Raw genomic sequence first — 21730 nt, 5'->3', positions numbered from 1 at the left:
GAACTGCTGATGCAACACAGTGCAGTGTGAATACCAGGCTAGCACCCTGGCACCAAATGACAGGCCCAGCCCCCAGTTGTTTCTAAGCCCTCAACTCTTCTGAAATGAGGTAGGTAGGCTACACTAAGACTTCACTGGAAACTTGCCAGTCTTGCTCTTTGTACACACATGCAGAGCTGGCTCCAGATTCTTCCCAATGCTATCAAGAGAACAGCTATCTAGGAGGTTGCGGCTCCAGCAAACACATGGCAGTTTACCTGGGAACCTTCAGAGCTGTTCTGAATCAGGTCTGGGATGTCTTTCACTCTCTACAGCTGCTTCTGAGACAGCTCCCTACCCAGCCTATGGCTCTGAAACAGTGTATATGAATGAATGCTCCTAGCCTAGGAAACAAAGGGGTAGTCAAGACAAAGAATGCCAAGTGCTTCTTTAAAGTTTCCTAAATAAACCTCAACTTTATTCAGCTGATATGTTCTGAAAACAAGGGGTGTAAATAAATTGCCAATCAAAGCTATTTAAATTCAACAAGGCAAGCTAGCTTTTGAGAAAAAGCTTGAAATGAAACCTGTAAAACCTGCTATTTACTTGGTCCTTAGATTTAGCATTCCTTCAAGTGGCCATACATGGAGAATACATCTATTTTCTTAGTCTTAGATTCCTTCTGGCACCCTACTTGCTTCAAACCCTGTCACTTAGACTACTGTACCAAGGTGCACACACCATCTGCTAGCTGCAGCTTCTGACAAGCTCTGCTAAGGATGCAGGCCTCCTCCACTAGAGGGCATCCCACTCAGGCTAGGGGCCCTTCCCTGCTGGAGCCTGTAAGGACAGTTTGCCCAATCAGGTCAGAGTCATCTCACAAGGCACTGAATGGAAATTTGAGGGAGGGCAGCCTGGGCAACCAGCTCAATGCCCCTTGAGTCCAGATCCTCTTCGTCCATTACCTGCCCCCAGGCAGTAGCGCTGACCTCACCACAAATTCATTCCAAAGGGAGACCTGGCTGCGAAGGTGGGACATCAAGTTCACTAAAGCCAAGGATTGCTACAAAGGTGGAAATCCATTATGTACTACAAAACACTGCTCCAACAGCCAATGAAGGGCAGGGGCTAGGGCCTTTGCTGCCCACATTTTGAGTTCAAATGGCTCAATTACAGCTTGTACATCTTCCAAAGCATGCTGTCTGGTGGGATCTTCAGGTGCCAGGGGGCACAGGAGTCAGGTCTGTGCAGTACAAACTCTATGGCCAGCCAAGAGCCCATGCCCATCTGCCTCCCCAAAGTGAGATCCAGGTGTGGAGATGCTGCAGGTCTCCTGTCTCTAGGGCCACTGTTTCCACTCTGCAGGACTAGAGGGGGCACATTCCACCTTTCTGACCAGCTATGGCACATTTAACCTAAAGGGAAAGAGCAACAGACACTGCATCTGACCAGAACTGAGCTAGTACCCAGGAAACTCAAGTTTAAAGTGTGTACAGTTGATAAAGTTCCCCAAAAGGATGCCACAGATGTACCCGAGAGACCAATACAGCTACACAAGGGGAGGGGTGAGATGTAACACCTACTGTGAAGAGGGAGACAGGAGAGGACGCTTAAGCAAACATAGGAAGTAGGTAGGGCAATCAAAGGAAAGATTAATACTGACCAGTTTCCAGTTCTTCGGAGTTCTGGCGTGGTTTTCCTACTAGGAGGCTACTAAATTTAGAACTGTTTGGGTGGACAGGGCCTGTGACTGATGAACAAATAAACTCACTAGATCGTTCTAGTACTTGCAGAGATTAATACAATGTGTGCTCAAGATACATTAGCTTTCACACAAATTCTGCATTGCGCCAGGTACTGACACAGCCTCAATCACGGCTGGGAAAAGTAAAAATGATCTGGTCCCTGAAAGTCTCACAAAAACACACTTCCCAGGGACATCCCCAGGGTGGCCTAAGAGGGCTGGGGAAAATGGAGGCTTAGCTGATTGATATATTGCTAATATGTTTCAAGGGGTAGATAGTCAAAGAACTTGAGAGGGCAGAACTAGATGAATCTGCAACTGACAAGTCGCCCATTGCTCATGGCTACTTTCAAAGTGGCAAAGGCCCATCCGTGAAAGCCTGGGTGCAGGTGCCAAACTACCGTCTCTGAACTGTAAGAGCCAACTGCTGTATTAACTGGGAAACATTGGTGACTCAGGGCTTCCGTGTCCAGACTGAACACTCCCTGGGACACTGCCAGCTTCACTTCAGGAAGGACAAACACCCAGCAACCATGGCATGGAAACGCTTGCATTATCAGCAGCAGCACTGATGTCTCTGCTTCCCTGGAGTAGCTGCTTCCAGGAAAGGGTGCTGGTGTTAGCAGTTAGTCACCTCCATGTCATGTTTTCTTAGGGGTTGGGGCTGGCCAGTGGCAGAAGCAATGATGTGAGAACTGATCTATCCCAGAGGGCACAGGGAAAGACCTCTCTCCTCATCTTCTCACTTGTGCTCCAGCCCACTCCATCAGGAGTGAATAGTGTGGACAGTCCAGTGTGCAAGCTTCACCATGCACGCTTTCCAGGGCAAGCATCAGCTATGTGGACAAACCACAAAACCCAGCCATCCCTCCCCGAATGAAAGCCAGAGAACAGGGTCTTGACCCACTTCCTAAGCACCACACATCTTGGTGACCCAAGGTCCTACTCCCCAGATGTCACAGAAAACAAAGCAGGTTTGATACTAAGCCACGATTAGTCCTGGGGGAGAGGTGTCTTCACAGTTAAGGCATACATTTCAAAAGGGCCTCCCAGCCCACTTCTTGCTTGCACATGCGCACTCAGTGGGAAGGCTGTCCAGTGCTGGGTACAGCTGGCTCATGTCAGGTACTGTACCACGAGGAACATAACTGCACAAGTGAGCAGCATCCCACCGATCATGAAGTACTTGTCCTGGAAGGCCCGCTTCTCAATCAGTCTCATCACTGTGTTGGACAAGCCCAGCATGTTAGCAATGTCAAGGATCTTTTTCTGAGTCCCCTGGAGAGATGAGAAGAGAAAGAAAAACAGAGATCAGCCTCACTGTCAAGGGTGGTTAAAGGTCACCACAAGCCAGGGTTTTACTAGCAGACACTGTCTTCTTGGTCATGCCGGGGGAAGAGGAAAGAAATCAGCATTCACCAGAAATAGACAGATTCATTCTACCACGGCCAACTAGTGTATGGTCGAAGGCTAAGAAGAAGCCTTTTATACAAACGGTGCTGGAACTGGCCACATAGCATAGACATGCAGCACCCATGTAGGTAAGTAAGTACAGTTCACGTGTCAGTAAGACAGTGAACCTGGATTCACACTGCATACAGAAGCTGGGGCTAGGAGATGGCTCCGCGAGAGGTGTTCTTGCTGTACAGGCATAAGGCCCTGAGTCTGGATCCCGGAATCCATGTAAAACACCAGGTGTGGTTACGCCTCCAGCCTCACTGCTGTACGGCACTGAGACAGGAGGATTGCTGGGGCTTGCAGGCCATCAGACTCAGTGATGGGCAGTGTCAGCGAGTGATGGAGGACACCTGTGCATACTCGCACATTATGCTACAGATACACGTCTTGGCAATAAAAAGGACCTAATTAGCATATGTGACCAAACATGTCATAACATGAATGAACTTTTAAAACAGAGGAGGAGGCACACACAACAGTATAAATACAATCATATAAAGTTCACCAATATTACAAGAATTTCTCCAACCTTTGAAACTACTTTTTTATACCTAGGTCAATTCATGACAACTGAATTGCATACATATACCAGCAGACAAATTCCTCTGCTAGTCTAAGATAAATTACACACAAGTGGTTTTTCTGGAGCTCATTAAACTTTTAGAGGCAAAGTGGCTCAAATGGGAACAAATACGCTCAGAAAACTACAGGGGAAAACTAAGCAAGCGTGTTAAAGATTACTTACACAATCCACTGCACCTGATTCTTAATATTATTTTTGCTTGTTTTCAAGCTAGGGTCTCCCTCAGAGTCCAGACTGGCCTGGAACTCATGGTCCTCCTCCCTCAGGCTCCCCAGTGCCAGGATTCTAGGCATGTGCTACATACCCAGCCTTTCCCGGCCTTCAAATATACAAGTGTCTACCATGTGCATCCAAATTAATATTCTTACAATAGTAAGTGAAGAGCTGCTTCAGACTGGAGCTACTGTGAGAGGAAGGGCCTGTGGCAGAGGTGTAAGGTGAGCAGAGGGCAGACGGCAGACTCCAGGCAGACCAGACAATTCAAGTCTTGCTAGGATCAGGTCACTTATTCTTTATTATGTTCTTTTTTGTTCCATATTTGCTTGCTCCACTATTTTGTAATTAAGGCCAAGGGGTTCGACTAGTCTAAGCATGCTAAACTACACTTCAATGTGTCTTACTCCAATATTCTTACTCTTCTGAAAATAAATACAACTAATCTTTCCATACAGTTTAAATATATATATTTATATATGTGTGTGTGCACCACATGCATGCAGGCGCCTGCAGAGGTCAGAAGAGGCACTGGATGCCCTGGAACTGGAGTTAACCATGACGTGGCTGCTGGGATAGCTCTAATCTGCTGACAGAGCTGCCCTACATACCATTATTTCTAAGATGAAGCATAAAGCAGCTGACCCTGGTCCAAGGATCGCTATAGGACTGATGGATGAGTTACTGAACAGTGGTGAGAAGCAGCAGTTATTATTAGTAGGTCTTCTCCAGAAAGGCCTGAGACCCTGCTGGCACAACAGCTCGAAGCAGGAATTGCCACAATAGAGATCTTCAACCATGAGCAGTTCTGTGGCTCACAGCTCCAAGCAGCTCCATGTTAGCTTTGTGATAATGTCTCAGGCCGCTCTCATTTACGTACAGTGTATAAGCAAATGCGGCAGAGTCGTTTTTGGTAGCACCCTTGCCTTATGAGCTGTCCTACTGCCCAGCCATGATCCAGCTGGGAGCAGTGCTGCCGTCAAGGGCCCAATTGCCTGAAATGTTCCATCACTACCAGTTTCCTAAAATCTCTGCAACGGGCGACACACAAACATTACCCAAACACACAAAAGCAACAACTGGGCTTGTGCTCACGAATCTGCCTGTGAACACTTGGGAAAGATCTTCTATGTTCTTAAAAGCTATGTGGGAAAACTTTCTCGGCTCCCTAGCTCCAGCAATCCTTGATAATGACCTGTCACTCCCTAGAGTGACTCTTTAGGGCTTCTACTGAGTAAGTTAAAGTCAGTATTCACAAGGGAGTTTCAAGTGGGAAAGGAAGCAAAGACAGAAGTGTGGCAAAGGCTAAGCATGGTGGTACATTCATTTAGACCTAGCAATTGGGAGGCAGAAACAGGCAGATCTCTCTATGAGTTCCAAGGCTAGCCAGGATATATAGAGAAATCCTATCTCAAAAAGAAAGAAAGGAAAAAAGAAAAAAAAAAAAAACAAAAAAAAAAGGAAGGAAGGAAGGAAGGAAGGAAGGAAGGAAGGAAGGAAGGCAGGCAAGCAAAAGAACAGAAAAAGCTCCTTCTATAAGCACATAAACACTGCCCTGTGCATCAATCCACTGTCTAAACCACTGGCCTGCTCGTTCTTGTTGCTTTCTAACTCTTAAGTGTATATTCAGTTTCTGATGAAGTAACAGAACGAGGTACAGGGTCAAGACACATGACACCCACTGTGCTTAGAAAGATGGTCCAGGGCTGGTGAGATGGCTCAGTGGGTAAGAGCACCTGACTGCTCTTCCGAAGGTCCGAAGTTCAAATCCCAGCAATCACATGGTAGTTCACAACCATCCATAATGAGATCTGACTCCCTCTTCTGGAGTGTCTAAAGACAGTGTACTTGCATATAATAAAAATAAGTAAATCTTTTTAAAAAGAAAGAAAGAAAGAAAGACGGTCCAGCCTTCAGCCCCACATTCATTTTCTAAAAGGAACACCCATGAATAAACTACTGAGAGTAGACATCAGCTGAAGGAGATGTAAAGTCACCTGACAAGGATCAACAAACCAACAAGCCTCATCAAGGATTCTGAGCCAGCAATGGTGGTGCACACCTTTAATCTCAATGTCTGGCATGCAGACGCAGGCAGATCCCTGTGAGTTTAAGGCCAGTCTGGTCTATATAGCAAGTTCCAGGCCAGCCAAGGCTACATAATAAAACACTGTCTCAAAAACCAAAGAAAGGAATATTGGGCTGGGGATGTGGCCCACTGGTAGAGTGACTGGTTAGCATGTATAAGGCCTTACATTTGGTTCTCTATATTGCAAATAAATATAAAATGGAGATCTCAAGTCAAATCGGTCTTCTGCCAGAGGAAAGTAGACAAAGTCTCATGAGAGTGAGAAAGTGAGAGATATGCTGTAAGATCCTGCCTTAGGACGGAGTACAGACTACTCCGTGGTCATGCCTTCCAAATCACCTCCCAGTGACCATCAACTCCACAAAGTACCTATTTCCAACCATAAAAATCAAAGTAATTGCACCAGGGCTTTCATGCTCCCCTGTTCCTCTCAAGTGGTTTAGGAAGAAAATTCCCTGGCCCAGGCAGGGAGAGATCAAGAGGCAAGATGGGCAGAAGGAGGAATGCAGAGAAAACGGAGTCAGAAATCATAAAGGTCAAGATCCACCAGTGAACGGGCTTCCCGGCAAGCCAGCTCTGCTAACAGCACATGGCTTCCTCAGTGACCCCGGCTTCTGGAGGAAGCTAACACTCCATCCAGAACCTCAACCGCACCAGCTCGGCATTCATGCCATACGCATGCCATATGCATGCCTTTTATAAGTCTTGACTGTCCCTGAGCTACAGAAAAGGGCAGTTAGTTCTCTACAAAAAAATAAAAATAAAAAAGGCAGGGAGCCCACTGCAGAGACTGGGGTAGACTTTCAGTGACTATTCTGAAGGGGGAGCACCTCCTGCGCCACTGCAAATATTGTGACTGTCAACAGGAGGTGCGCTTCAACTGTCCTGTCTCTTCCTCTCCCTGTAAAGATGGTGGGAGCTGCTCAGAAACACGCTGGAGTCCTTCGAGCAGACAACTGTGCTCCAGTGACAACTAAGATAACTGCCGCACTTCCAGGGACTGTTTCTCACAGCCCAGTGGCTGGCAGTGCTTCACCCTAGGGAACCACACCCTGATAACAAGGAGAGCCCACACCCCCAGAGCCATCAGGGCTGACACAGGAAAAGACTCAGGCTGAAACGCCATGACTGACAGCAATCTATACTGTTTCTGTAAACCACTCCCAGGGGTCAGGGTCTCAGCAGTACAAACAAGGCAGGCTTCTTGGATACCTGTGGCTATGAGAAGCATGTGGACCTCCCTGGGCACTCCACAGCCGAAATCCCAAAGAAAACCACCTTAGAAGACTGCCTTCTTAAAAGAGCAAATCAGGGCTACACAAAGAAACCCTGTCTCGAAAAACCAAAAAAAAAAAAAAAAGAGCAAATCTAAAGACGCATTTCTCAGCCTGTCATTGGTCCCCTTACAGCAAACTCAATTTCATGCAGAGTCAGTAGAAGGGCAAGGCCCTAGCTATCAAGAAATGCCCCTGCGTTTGTTACACACAATGGGCAAACGTGTAAGTTCAAGGGCTTGGGCTTACTGTCACATGGGGGCTGGGGACACAGAAACAATACAAACACAGAACTAAACTATAGGACAAGGACGAAATAAAAAGCCTTCTCTCTAGTCTCCAGCAGGGGCCCCACCTTCAAGGTCAGTCTCTGGGCCCTCAGTCCCTCCAGAATACTGTGCCCGCCTCCAATGAGGTCATCCATGCCGTGGTGAATGTTGTGGAGGGAGGAGTTAAACTGCAGTGATTCGTCCATGGGGATGGTGGTGTCAGAGTCCTGTGAAAGAAATGCAGGCACTTGGTTAACTTTGCTTGCCACTCAGCTCCTGGGGGCTGGGCAAATCTTACTACACTGCCTTTTTGGCCAAGGTCAAGCCAGAAGAACTAGAGGGACAAATGCAAGAATCAGAGAGTCCAACAGGGGAGGAAAGCAAAGCAAAGGTGTGTGTAAGGGGGCGGGGCCTGCTCGCACGGCAGCAGAAGAGGTAACGGGCCCATAACTCTCCAAATGAGCTCTGCTGCAGTGTTGCTCTGTTCATCTGCTACGACCCCACTGAGGAAAATCCGGTTATTCCTTCCAGACTTCATTCATTTCTCCTGAAGGTTTTTTCTGGCTCCTCTCAAAGACAGCTTCTCAAATGTTCCTTTACAGCAGTTCTTGCTCGTGCGCTTTTACATGTTTGCTTTTGTTCTTTAGCTATTTTATCTATAGCTTATCCCTCTAATTAGACTGAAACTACGGATCAAAGGGGCAGTGCTTTCTACTGAAGCCTGCAGGGTGTTCAGGATGGGAACAAAGTTCTGAGAAGGCAGGAAAAGGTTGCTAAAGAAAGGCAGAGGAAAAGAAAAGAGGACTACAGACTGAGCACAGTCTATGTGAGATGCCTCAGATCATAGACTTTGCAGACTCTGGAATGGATTTACCTACTGAGCACTCCTTTGGACCCTGGCCTTTCCGACTGAAGATGCCCTATCAGTACAGACCAAGCCCTTTTACTTCACAGGCACATTTCTCTAACTCACACAGCTTGCTGGGACTTTTCCTGTTCTCCCCATTTTGCAGATGAAGAAGGTGAGGCCCAGAGAGATGGAATAACCTGTCCAGATAGGTAGGACCCCAGGGCTGGGTGCACAGACAACTCTCAATTTCAACTACACTGTAGACAAAAACACTGAGAGCGAGCCTGGTGGCTCTAACCACACACCGATTGGGCTGGGGAGAGGACCAAGTCGTCACCCAGCAGTGATTGTCTCTCCTTCCTGCTGTCTGATCAGCACAACCTCCTGCCAGGCAGTGCCCCACCACCATGGAGGCCCCAATTCCCACTGGCAGGTGATTAACCATTTGTTCTGCTGCTCAAGTTCAGAACCAGCCCTAGGTGACAGTTTGAATCTCCCTGCTAACACAGAAGCTCCTGAAAGGAAGAAGCCATGTTTAGTACTCTTCTCAAAGGCTTTACTTGGTATCTTGGTGTTAACTCTAGTGTTTTAAGAGAACCGATGCCTCCCCTTTTCTGACAAGCACTTACTGAATGGCTTTACACAGAGACCTGCCTTGCCTTCCCATCTGAGAAGGGAAGGGTGCGAGTCTGCTCTCTTTAGAATGGGGAAAGTGACTTGAAGGAAGTTTCATTTGGTGAGTCAGTGCTGCCTGGTGAGTGTGGTGCCACATCAGGCTGGCAATCAACAGAATAATCCTGAGAGGTCATGTCTAGCCTACAACTGCCTGAATGTGATGTAGCATGCCGTATGCTGGCTTACTCAGAGGCTTACAGCACTGGATGTGTGAGCTGTTAATCACCACGGCCTGCCTGCCCACCTGCTCTACAAACACAAACCTGTGAAGCCCCAACCTGAAGCCCTGGAAGAACCGCACTGCAGCATGGCATGGAGCAATGGCTTGGTCATCTGCCAGTGGGAATCGGGGCTTCCGTGGTGGAGGGGCACTGCCTGGCAGGAGGTTGTGCCAATCAGACAGTGAAAGAGAGCACTCACTGCTAGTGATGACTTGGCTCTCTCCCAGGCCCAGTCTGTGTGCGGTTAGCCACCAGGCTCGCTCCAGGCTTGCTCGCAGTATTTCTGTCTATAGTGTGGCTTCACCCACATATTAAGCAAGGAATTCTACTAGTGGATTTAGAAAGTGACAAACTATGAAGCCCAAACCCACCTCGTTTGGTAGAACATACTATGTGAGTCCCTGAAAAGGGCCAGGAGGTTGTACTTGCAGAGAATGAGCCTACTGAGGTTAGGAGACAGGGCAGGGCTTCTAAGAGATCAAACATGCAAAACAACAGGCTATTCCAAAAAGACTGAAGTCAAGCAATCCATCCAACACATCTGTTAACAAATTCCTCCAAATTGCCATTCGAGCCAGGGGCAGAAACATTTTAATGCATCTAAGGCTGGAGACACACACACACACACACACAGCACAATGGCACGTGCCTGGAGGCAGCTTTCTAATGCTGTCGCCTCTCCAGATGAGTTAGGCTCTAACCACCTGTCTCTATCTGCTCACAGAAGCATCTCCCCCATGTGAACCCCACCTCTGCAGTGGACTAGTCAAGCCAGGGAATTTTCGTCTCTGCCTACTGCTTCAGTCTAACTGCTTCCTCCTCGGGTTTTTGTGTTTGGAGAGAAATCCCCCACCCAGGCACGATCTTAGTGGCAATGCACAAAGTCCCGGCATTTCCACTTGGTCTCCTCCTGAGTCAGCTTCAGGCACTCCGCTAAGAGGTGATGCCTGTTACCTGCATTCAGTCCTGACCTGCCAGGCGCCTGCCAACCCCCAGAGTCTGGCTTACGTTAGTGGTGAAGGTGCGAGACAGAAGCTCGTCTCGCTGTCTCTCCTGCTGCTCCCTGACTTGGCGCCGGTGCTGAAAGTTCCTGAGGGCAGTCTGCAAGTGCTGGACATCATACTTTAGCTGGTCGACACGGCTGGAGTTAATAGAGACAGAGATTAAATCCTAGGGGCTGGGGTAGGCACACTTTGAGGCAGCCTGGCTCTATAGTCCCTTCTCTCCCAGGGCCCACCCTCACCGAGTCAAGCGGCAGCCTGTGGTTATGGTGGGTAAAATTACACACAGCTCCAGCTTTACTCAAATGTCTGCTGGGCTCTGACTTCTCAGGGAACAGGTGACAGGAAGCAGGCTTCATGGCCCCTTCCTGACCTTCCGAGGTTACACTGTACTCCTGGAAGAAGCCCAAGGGCAGCTCTAAGGTAGAGCAGCCATGAGGTTTCATGACACTTTTGGGAGTAGGGGCTCGAGTGGTGGTGAGGGTGGTTTCCCTCTGAGTTTCACGGTGGAGTATCAAAGATTCCATCAGTACTTCATTATAAGCAGACTGATGGAAGCGATTAGGAAAGAGTGCAAGTGCATTTCAGCCCAGCAGACGCCAGTGGGAACCAAACAGCAGAGCCACACTCCCTGGCAGTCCTAAGCTTTCAGTGACCAGGGGTCTGGTCACAAAATGCATATTGTCAAAATTACCTCAGAGAGACAGTAGATTATAATCACTCCCAAGGAAATCAGGGACCATGATCACGGGTGCACATACTTTTTAATTTGGAGGGTCTATTGCTTACATAGTACTGTGCATTTTAGGGAAGACTTTATCTTCACACAGACTTCATTTCTTTAGTAAGTACCCAGATTTTCAGAATATTCTATAGCTTCCAATGGGAGAAACGTGTGCTTTAGGGGCCTGAGGTATCCGAGCTACGTCAGGGATCGACACTCACAGTTTGGCATTCTGCCTTCTATTCAAAGGCTCCTTGCTTGACAAAATCTCCAGGCGCTCCAGATGGCTGAATATTTGCTCTATGCTTGCTTGAATCTCATTTTCTACTACTGCACAAAAGAGAGGAGGTGGGGGGGAGAGAATAATTGCTAGAAAAAAAGTAATGAACTTAAATTAAAAGTGATAAATGGTGCCTGGCCATGGTGGCACACACCTTTAATCCCAGCACTTGGGAGGCAGAGGCAGGCGGATCTCTCTGAATTCAAGGCCAGCCTGGACTACAGAGCAAGTTCTAGGACAGCCAGGGCTACAGACACAGAAAAACCCTGTCTCAACAAACAAAACAAAACAAAAAATACCCAACAACAACAACAACAACAAAGTAAAAGTGATATAAACATGTTTCCATAACACAAACTAAACCAAATATAATCCAAAAGCAATACAATGTACACAAAGATGGCTCAATATAAGGTCTACTGTGTCTCAAAGCATGGGTATCCTTATACCCACACATCCCTATAGCCATACAGACACACACAGGCACACACAGCTGTTAGTTGTCCTGTTTTTTAAGTAGAAGGCATGTCTGTAGTCATAAACTCCCCACTGTTAGAAAATAAAATGAATATTTAAAGGTTGCCCATATAACTCTGTTAAGTTAAATTTTCTGATATAGGTCTATTTGAGATTGGTCTCAGATATGGATTATAAACCCCTAGGAAAAAGGTTGCCAACTGAACTCCTTATAGTAATGAGGCTAAAAGAAAAATAAAAGGCACAAAGGAAAGGGAAGGTTAGTATGGAGATGCCCAGAGGCTTTCTGAAGGAATGGGGAGGCTGAGCTGTGTTAGAACTCTCAAAATAGACCACATAGCAATCGGAAAGACCCAGGAAAGAACCCGCAGAGGTAGAAAGCATGACGGTCATTTTCCTTATCCCCTTGATAAAGCTGTCAAAACGACCTCTTTCCACTTCTAATCAGGCACCAGTGAGATTGCTGGGAAGGCAAACAAAGGCCAGTGGGCAGAAACTCAAGTGCGCAGAGCACGCACCCAGGCGGTTGCCTTCCGCCCAAGAAATAACAGCCCCAGGACCACCCTCTTCCTAGGCCCTCACACCTGCAGCAAACACAGACAGTTTAGATTAGAGCACTGTAGGGTGCAGAGCTAAGGGAAGAGTCATGCTGGGGAGCCAGGCTGGGGAAAAAGAGGAAACGAAAGAGGCCTGGCCAGAGCTGGGCAGTGAGGAGACAAGAGCTTCCTATAGGGCCAGCTCGGTAAGGGGCCTCTGCTTGGAACAAAACCAAAAACCCTCCAACCACAACCCACATGCTTCACAGAAGGAGCTGTGGTGTGGGAACTGAACTAATTAATATTGCTAGTTGTCTGAACAATCCTACTAAGAAGCCAGAGTTCTCAACTCAGAAGAAATGGCCAGTTCCAGGTCAACATGTCTGAATTTTCAGACTAGGTAATTAGATTAAGACAGATGGAGAGAACTTCCATTCCCATAGGGCCATGTCAGGTTGAGTGGAAGGGTAATGGGGGATAAAACTGGTGGGACTCCAAAGGGCACAATCGGGGAAATCTATTGGCCATGGGGTTTTTCTGTCCATTCTAACAACAACTCATTCCATGCTGAGTCATTAAGCCCCCAAGGCAGAATGCAGTCAGGAAACCCAGCCCATTAGCCCCGTGTCATCAGAGAAAGGCCTCTGCTCTCCCTGGTTAATTACTCACAGTGCACAGACTGCTTGTCTGCCCTCTCCAGGCGTCCCATGTGCGACTGGATCTCCTGAACCTGCCTATCAAAGGAAGAGAGGAAATGAGTGAGACAGGCGGAATCACTAGCACCTCACTCAGGAAAGACAACTTTTTCTAATGCCATCTTACAACTGAATTAGGCTGACAGTGCTACTCAACTGTAAAATGTCTATGTGGCCCTTTAGGCCACCCATTTTGGCATCATTTTGAATATCCTAAAGCTAATAATACTGCTAGCATTTGGTGAGTGCTTACTGTATCTGAGACACTGCTAAGGCAATAACCCCAAGAGGAAAAGCACTATCACTGTTCTCATTTTATAAATAAAAACTGAAACCCAGATAGGTCAAGTAAGTTGCTCACGGCCACACAGCAGAAGATAAACCTCAACCAGTATCCAGCCAATCCCACTCTCTGCTCTGTGACCCAATGTGCTGAGCACTGGTCTGCCTACCAAGAGTCAAAGGGCAAGGGAGATAGAATCCTTGCCCTGAGAAACAATGTAATTAGGACCTGACAGGCCAGATAGACATGAAAAATCCCTGAGCAGATTTACAAGGAACCCAACACACACAAGCAGAAGCAAACAGAACGCTGAGGGAGGAGTGCGTGCAGTGCAGCCAAGGAGATGGGAAGGCTGGGGCTAAGGAAGGGTAAACTGAAGTTCTGTGAGTGGAAGGAGTTGTGTTTGCTTGGTTTTCAGACAAGATCTCCTTTACATAGCCAAGGCTTGCCTTGAACTTGTGGTCCTCCTGCCTTTGCCTACACAGTGCTAGGATTACAGTCATGTATGCCACCATGTAAGATTTGAATGCAGGTCTGAGCATCACTTTTAAGAAGGTAGAATGAGGTTTGGTGAAGAAAGGTTGGAAGACAATGATCTGCAGAAGGCATGCAAGGCATTTCACATGGGATAAAAGCAAAATGGAGTGCTTGGAAGACAGTCAGGGGGAGAAAGAGCAGAGGGGACCAGGCAGTGGAAGGACCACTTAAGAGGATGGCCTGAGAGATAGGCATCTCCTGTTTTGTAAACATCTTTCCAAGACAACAGGAGGAGGAGTGCCACCTCGTCTGGAAATATAACATATCCCAGAGCACTCTCTGGAGACTTTCCAGGCCAAAGTCACCTTCCAAACTCTTCCTAGTGGCTCCCCATCACTTGTCAGCCCTTGGAATGCTGTCTATGTGGGCCACAATGGCCTCCTGTGCTTATACAAGTTCTCTACATAGGGCCTATGTGAAAGAGGCTCATCTCCAGCCCTTAAAGGAAACCTCAACAATCTTTCTCTACTGTGAACATTATATACCATGACCTCAAATTTTACCAGGGCCAGCCAGGTGCCCCAATCTGGTTTCAGTGACTCTCTAGCCTTTTCCATCGCTTTCCTGTAAGTGACCAGAGAGCCAATCCAGCTGTCTAAGACTTCCTGAATGCTACAAGGCAAGACCTGTGGTTCCAAGAAGCAACCAGAAATCACAGCGAGAGCCCAAGACCTGTCAGCTGCTTCAGGAAGGGAGATGCAGAATGCTTTGGAAAGCGTGGGGCAGTGGAGGCACACAGGCTGATACGAGGATGCAGATGGAGGTTTCTGATCTATGGAGGGTAAGAACAACAGCAGTGGACTGAGGGTTGATGGGTAGGAAAAGTATAATTCTTATTAGGAGAAAGAAAGAGAACACAGGCAATGTGGTAAATCTGCAATGGTAGCTTAAATCAGATCATAAAACTGATTTCATTATCCACAAGAAAAGGAACAATAAATATAAAAAATAAATAGAAGCAGCTAAAACAACAAGAAAAAAACATAACCAACACAATTCTGAACAAGTATAGGAAGCTGAGTCTCATACCCACTATTAAGGCTTACTACAATCTAGGCCTGATGATACAGGCCTGGCATCCCAGCTATGTGGGAGGCTGAGTTAGGAGGACTGCAAGCTCAAAGCCAACCTAGCTGGGGCTATAGCTCAGTGACAGAACACTCACTTTACATGTGTCAGGACCTAGGTTTAACCCTCAGCACCAATTACAAAGCCATAATCATTATAACAATATGACGGCAGTGCAAAGGCATAGACAATCTTACCCTGAACCCAAGAGCAAAGACCAGGGCCCAGAAGCAGCCACATACTTGGGGACTTGGAGATATAAGTCAACTGGAAATGAATTAAATAAATTCTGACAGTTCAATTTATCATCTGAATAGAGAAGACACTTCATGGAATCCATCCAACAAAAATTTTCAAGAAGGTTTAAAATAAACATAAAAAATAAAATCTTTGAGCTTTCTAAAAAACAAAAAAGGCTCTTTGTGTGCAAGCTATCTTTCCTGGATAAGTGTAGCTACTACCCCCTATCAAAGAAGTCTCTCTTTATAGCAAATGGAAAGCACCACAGAAAACCACAACTGGACACAATGCAGAGATCAATAGATCATGTCCCGATGGATACATCTACTTCACAGCCCCTGCATCTATGGCTCAGGGAACATCAAGGACAAGAACAGGTAGAGGTAGCAAGCAGAAAAATTATAGGAGCCGGAACACCAGGAAGTTGGCTGTGAAACAATTTCTCCTAAAAACGGCTACATGAACAAGACCGGAACAATGGCTATATAAATGGACCTGTTGACATGGAAAAGGGAAATCTGTGCAGGGCTCCACCCCTAGACAAAGAACTCCAAGCAACTAATGACTGCTGGAAGAAAGAGAGCTAGAATCTCCCAGGGATGAGCCCCTTACTGACTGCCCAATGCAGAGTAGTCAGCCTGGAAACCACACAGACACACCAAAAACAGCCTCAGCAGCTTGTATCTACAGATATTTGTGCATACGCACCCATACATTTGTATTTAACAATAGTAACGAAAAAAAAAGGGCATCACTTTGAAAGTAGGTCAGCATGGAGAGGTTCAAAGGAAAGTAGCAAGGCAGGGCTGGAAGGAGAAAAGCAAAGGGGGAAAATGATGTAATTTTACTTCAATTAAAAATCATATAAAAACAATAAGACAATTTTAAAGGGTATGCATAAATAATGCTGAGTTAAAGAACCCTTAAGAAAAGGGTTCTTTCAAACCCCAAAGAAAAGAACAAGTGAATATGACTACAATAATAAAAGACAAACTATACTAGATGCATCCATCCACAAAGAGCAAACACATCTATCTGTGGCGGATATCAGGATTGATGTCTGAAATATATATGTAAAGACACCCACAAACTAAGAGGGAAAGTTTAACAAAGCAAATTCAAAACTGGCCAAAGGGCAAATGACAAAAAAGGAAGTAAGAGAAAATAAATTCATAAAAAAGCTGATCAACGTCAATGGTAACTCTGAATCACATATTAAAACCAATGAGATCACACCCCCATCAGGAATCTGGGATAGAGACCCAGGTAGGGAAACCACACCTGCTGGTGAAGTACTTCCAGAGCTTTCTGACAACACCTGGTAACATCTCTGCATACACTATAACCCAGCATTGCACTTTTAGCAGCAAGTCTCACAGAGATTCTGGTTACCATCACCAAATACATGTTCACCAAAGCATTTCTGTACAGGTCTATAACCAAAGCCACATATTGATAATAAAACCTTGGAAGTGTGTAACAAACCAATTATGTGGTAAAAATTGATCAGATTTAAAGCTATGGTCTTTGTTTATTCCATGAAGTCTGACATTTTACTGCCCCTTTCATGTGTCACATGCTGCCCTTATGTTGAAAATGTTACATGACAAAAGGCACATGCAAAATATATATACATAATTTTTGGAGACCAGGTCTCTCTATCATATAACTCTGTCCTAGAACTCTCTCTATAGACCAGGTTGGCCTCAAACTCACAGAGACCCATCTGCCTCTCTGACTCCCTAATGCTAGGATTAAAAGCATACCTATATTACCATGTTCTTGCAACGTAACTCTTTCTGAAATATCTAAAAAAATTCTTCAAAGTTCCTTGTGTTAAAGGGATTCAAAGGATCATGGATCTATTCAGTGAGAAACATATGCATAATTTATGTTGATAATATAACTACTGAAGTGTTGAAATATCAAGAAAGACTTCAGTAATTCAGTATATTAAATAGAAGCTAGTAGGATTAACGAGCTAGCTCAGTGGGTGACAGGGCACACTGCCAAGCCGGCAACCTGAGTTTCATCACCAGAACTTACGGTGGGAGAAAATAACCAAGTCCTGCAAGTTGTCCTCTGATCTCCACACTCTGGCTTAACTACACCTACATACCTATGTACACACACACACACACACACTACAATAAAATGTTAATAAAAGCTTGATCTAGTCATACAAGTATGGACTTAAGTTTTTAAGAAAAGATGATATTAAACAGAAAAAGGAAAACCTAGTACATTAAGTATCTGATTTGGGTAAATTAAAAACCACATAAAATAAGTAGCATATATTGAAAATCACTAACAAGGAGGGTGAGTAACTCTAGGGATGAGAAAAAAAATGTAGGTGTTTTTGATTCAGCTTGTTTCTAAGTCAATAATGTGAAGCACATATATTAATATGAATCCTAATAATGGGTGAAGTTACTCATGTCTGTAATATTTCATAAAGAAAATAACTAATAATAATAGTTTTTTTTCCAGATGGTAATGTAATGGTTAAGTTATGAAACTCATTACTTAAGTTATTCATTCATCCTCACATTCAACAAACAAATGGGCTACATAATCACAGTAGTCCGTGGGAAAGCGGGAAATGAAACCTCAGGTCGCCTACAGTGGGAAAGGACACATTGAGGATTATAATTATAAATCTTGGTTGGTTTTTAAAGGTGTTGGTGTCTTCCATGGTGTCTATGATAAATGGAGCCTGAAGGCAGTACAGACTGAGATTTGTGGCAGGTTAAACAAGACACCAGAGGATGCTCTTCAAATATCTGGAATAGACAAGCAGAAAAGGGTTTGCCTCCTGCTTCTGCTTAAGGGAGTCCCCAAAGCAAAAGGTCCATGTTCTAAGACGCCACATTTCAGCTTTACATAGGAAACAAATTATAAAATTACTATCTGTCTTCTAGAAGAGGAGGAGGAGGAGGAAGAAGAGAAGGAAGAGGAAGAGGAAGAAGAGGAGGAAGAGGGCGCCCTACATGTACAACACCAGGTCCATGGACTGTCCAGCCTTACAAAGGTTTTAATGAGCAGAGACAGAACTGCAGTCCTTTTCAAGTCTGAGAGTCTCAAGGACAGGAGACACAGTAGTAATACCCCAAGCTAAAAAGGATAACTTTTAAGAAATTACTGAAAAACATTACTGGCTTTCCCCATTTGATTTTTATTTGTAAGTCCTGTTTGGATGTAAATGAATTAGAAAAGACATAATCAATAAAGGAAGTCCAGTCTCTACATTCCATTCCATTCTAAGAAATAACAGCAAACACCATGGCAGGTGTGAAAGGCATGGAGGGAGCTAGTAATCTGGCACTTGGAGACTCTGTTTCCATTCAATTAGGAACCAGACACCACCTACACAGCCACGTGATAGGTGATCCCCAAATATGACTTGGTGGTGTAGGCCTGAGAGAAAAAGGCATCTCTGGCCTGTCTAGCATGGGGTCCATCATGGACTTGGGTGGTAATATAGCCAGGCAGAGAGCTAGTATGTGGCAAGCAAGAGGCACTGCTGTTGTTGGGTTTTTTTTTAAAGCTTTCCTTATGTCGTAGGAAGACTATTACATGAAAGTGCTCTTTAAAGAAGTCAGTGAATCTGTTGGTGCCAGTGGTGGTGCTGTCTATAATCCCAGCAGGGAGATCTTGAATTTGAGAACAGCCTGGACCACACACAAGTGCAAACGAAGGTCATAAACCTATCCGCCTACCTCCACCACAGTCAGTCTGTGGCCCACTACCTCTGTCCACCACGGACAAGAAACAGGGTTTGGGAGTTAAAGGATCTCAGCTGCAAATCGAGTTCAACTATGAAAAGCTGACAGACAATTAGCAAGTCGTTTTACTTCTTGGTGCCTCCTTGTCTCAACTCTCCAACTGAGCTGCTATGGAAACAATTATCTGAGAGATTATGGAACCCTTTGCCATATGAAGCTATGTAACCCAAAACAGTAACAAGTTAAACTGCTGTTGCTTTTAAAATAATGAGAGTGGTGGTATATCCTTAATCCCAACAGCTCAAGAGACAGAGGCAGGTGGATCTCTAAGAGTTCCAGGCCAGTCTAGTTTTCATAGCGAGTTCCAGGTCAGCCAGGGCTACAAAGTGAGACTTTACCACAAACAAACAAACGGATGAAGAAAGAAAAGGACGAATGAACAGAGGAAGAGAGGGAGGGAGGTTGGTTGATTGGTTGGGAGGGACTGGACCAGACAGGATGGGACAGGACGGGAAGGAAGGGAGGAAGTTAGTAAGTAGTGGATAGAGTGGTGCTCACCTGTCATCTTAGCACAAAGGACAAAGAAGCAGGTGGACTGTAAGTTCAAGGCCAGTCTAAGCTACACCACAATTTATAGGCTAACCTCAGCTATGTAATAGAATCCCGTCTCGAATGTACACACACATGCTCTTATGCACACATGTACACACACCCACACAACACGTACACGCCCACAGTTTTCACATGCACTTGGTGATTGTCACGTCTTCCACTCTACCTCTATAGCTAGTCTTTACCTCCTAAGGCAAGCTGACAAACTGATCTTGAGATAATAGTTCTTAAAACTAACTACTGAGTAAAACACCCAGAAAAGCCTGCGTAATCACTCCAGAGCTGTTTGTGTCTGAGACCTACTTACTCCAAACTATCTAAAGATGAGTTCCAGGACGGCAGCTAGACAACACAAGGGACAAATGTATCTTTTATGAACATGAGTACCCAAAATGGAAGCCTACTGGATTCTCTTTAAAGCTCATCCTAGTAGAATACTGCTAGTGTAAAACATCCTGTTTTTCTTTCTTTTTTTTTTTTTTTTTTTTTTGTTTTGTTCATCCACTCAGTGCTCAGGACGTTTCCAGTTATATGACTTTAAATAATCGATTTTATGTCAACGTACCTTCACAGTTAAGAGATAATCACAGAATTGGTTCAAAGTTCTAGTGAGACAAGTGTGTTCTGACACTGTTCTGTCAATTCAGCAACTAGAAGATTAACTCAGTGATCTCCTAGGTCCATGTGTCTTGCTATGGAAAGGATCCGTTCTTAGTAAATGAGGGCAATTTTCTGCCTCATTCCTTTTCCACGTGACTCACAGGATAGTCTTTTAAAATCTCTTCCCACACTTTTTTTATAATATGCAAATTGTCATTACAATGTAGTTTATTTTCCCCCACCCAAATCAAACATTTTGTTGACAAAAGTAAAAAGAGGGGGAATGGAGAGATGGTTCAGAGGTTAAGAGCACTGACTGCTCTTCCGAAGGTCCTGAGTTCAATTCCCAGCAACCACATGGTGGCTCACAACCATTTGTAATGAGATCTGATGCCCTCTTCTGAGGTGTCTGAAGACAGCTACAGTGTACTTACATATAATAAACAAATAATTTTTTTTAAAAAAAGGTAAAAAGAGAATAACCACCATCTTATTTCCATTCTTTTTGTTATGAGTTTACTGGGGAGGCAGGACGACTAGTTTATGTCATTTTTCAGGCCCACGGAATAAGATTTTTTTTCAGTGCTGTCATACGATGAATAGAAAGTTCTTAAACTAACATAGGTATGGCCCCTCATGGTGTCCAGCTACATAACACAGCAAGTTCCCAAAACAAAGGACGGTATGGAAAAAAGGACCCACCAAGGAAACTTAGTTATGAAAAGCTAATCTAAGCCTAAATTTCAATTTCCTTAAGGCTAACTTTGTAATCAGATATGACTAACAAAAATAGTCACTAGTTACCTGCACGTCTTTGTGTCACAAAAATAAGTTCTTTAAATATCCAATCAAGTACACAAAACACTTCTTTCGTACAACCCCAGACACTCCCACTTAAGCAATAGATTCATAGACACAAGCCTCGGCAACAGTTTTCTCTGTTCTCTAAGCTCTACCAACCCGGAGGACTAAGCTGGCAGGTGCTGGATCAATTGCTGTAACCTAGGGGGTGCTACCTTCCCTTGCCAATAGGCAGTCACGGCTTGCGGCCAAGAGCTACGGGGCCCAAGCCTTCGCGCCCCGGCCGGATCCCCCGCGGCTAAGAGCATCCCGCCAGGGGCTAAGAGATGCGGAGCAGCCCGAGCGGAAACCTCCACAATGACAGTCCCCAGAGCCCCGAGCCCCAGGGGCCGCAGCCCGGGCCGAGCCCAGCCCGCTCCCCGACGCAGCCCTCACTTGTTCGTTTGTTGGTATAGGGGCTCCATGACGCCGGCCTAGCCGGCCTGCGGCTTCCTCGGAACACGTCCTCACAACCCCACTTCCGGCTTCCGGTCTCAGGGCCCGCCCTGCTGAGTAGGGCGCCCGCGAGTGTGCCTGTCCCGTGGTGGTTGTGAGGTCGGAGATGGGGTTGCGCCGAAGGAAAGCGGGACGCGAGGGATGGGTGTGGCTCCGGGCCGGACCTCGCGGAGAGCGGCGGGGGTGGGTTTTTTGCTAAAGTCCAGCTTCGGGATTGAATCAGGTAGCGGAGAGGACGGTCGCGAGGCACTGACGTCAGAGCCTCCCCGAGAAGTCGCCGGCGACTCTCTACGTCGCTCTC

At 45.8% G+C, this 21730-nt stretch overlaps 1 protein-coding gene across 2 annotated transcripts; it reads right to left on the bottom strand.

The window, feature by feature from the left end:
• Nucleotides 1-425: 425 nt before the first annotated feature.
• Gosr2 (golgi SNAP receptor complex member 2) lies at nt 426-21469 on the bottom strand. Of its 2 annotated transcripts, none has more exons than XM_021177287.3 (6): nt 21370-21469; nt 13043-13107; nt 11302-11410; nt 10364-10496; nt 7696-7836; nt 426-3001 (listed from the first exon to the last, which is right to left on the bottom strand). In XM_021177287.3, exons 1-6 carry the CDS (start codon nt 21396-21398, stop codon nt 2840-2842), a joined length of 639 nt encoding a protein of 212 aa, XP_021032946.1. In that variant the 5' UTR covers nt 21399-21469; the 3' UTR covers nt 426-2839. The 2 variants fall into 2 exon arrangements, with proteins under 2 accessions (XP_021032946.1, XP_021032947.1); XM_021177288.3 differs by having other exon boundaries at nt 11302-11407.
• Nucleotides 21470-21730: the final 261 nt, after the last annotated feature.

Source organism: Mus caroli, unplaced genomic scaffold, assembly GCF_978045245.1.
Source record: "Mus caroli unplaced genomic scaffold, Mus_caroli_1 scaffold_13, whole genome shotgun sequence".
Taxonomy (NCBI): domain Eukaryota; kingdom Metazoa; phylum Chordata; class Mammalia; order Rodentia; family Muridae; genus Mus; species Mus caroli.
This window is presented reverse-complemented; position numbering and strand designations above follow the sequence as displayed.

What these genes read in the sequence shown, in the direction of transcription:
- Gosr2 (XM_021177287.3), bottom strand. Translation starts at nt 21,398, where the DNA reads ATGGAGCCCCTATACCAACAAACGAACAA. An exon ending in AGACAAGCAGTCTGTGCACT is followed by an intron (nt 11,411 to 13,042) that starts GTGAGTAATTAA and finishes TCTTTTGTGCAG; the next exon opens with TAGTAGAAAATGAGATTCAA. An exon ending in CCCAGAGACTGACCTTGAAG is followed by an intron (nt 3,002 to 7,695) that starts GTGGGGCCCCTG and finishes TCATCTCTCCAG; the next exon opens with GGGACTCAGAAAAAGATCCT.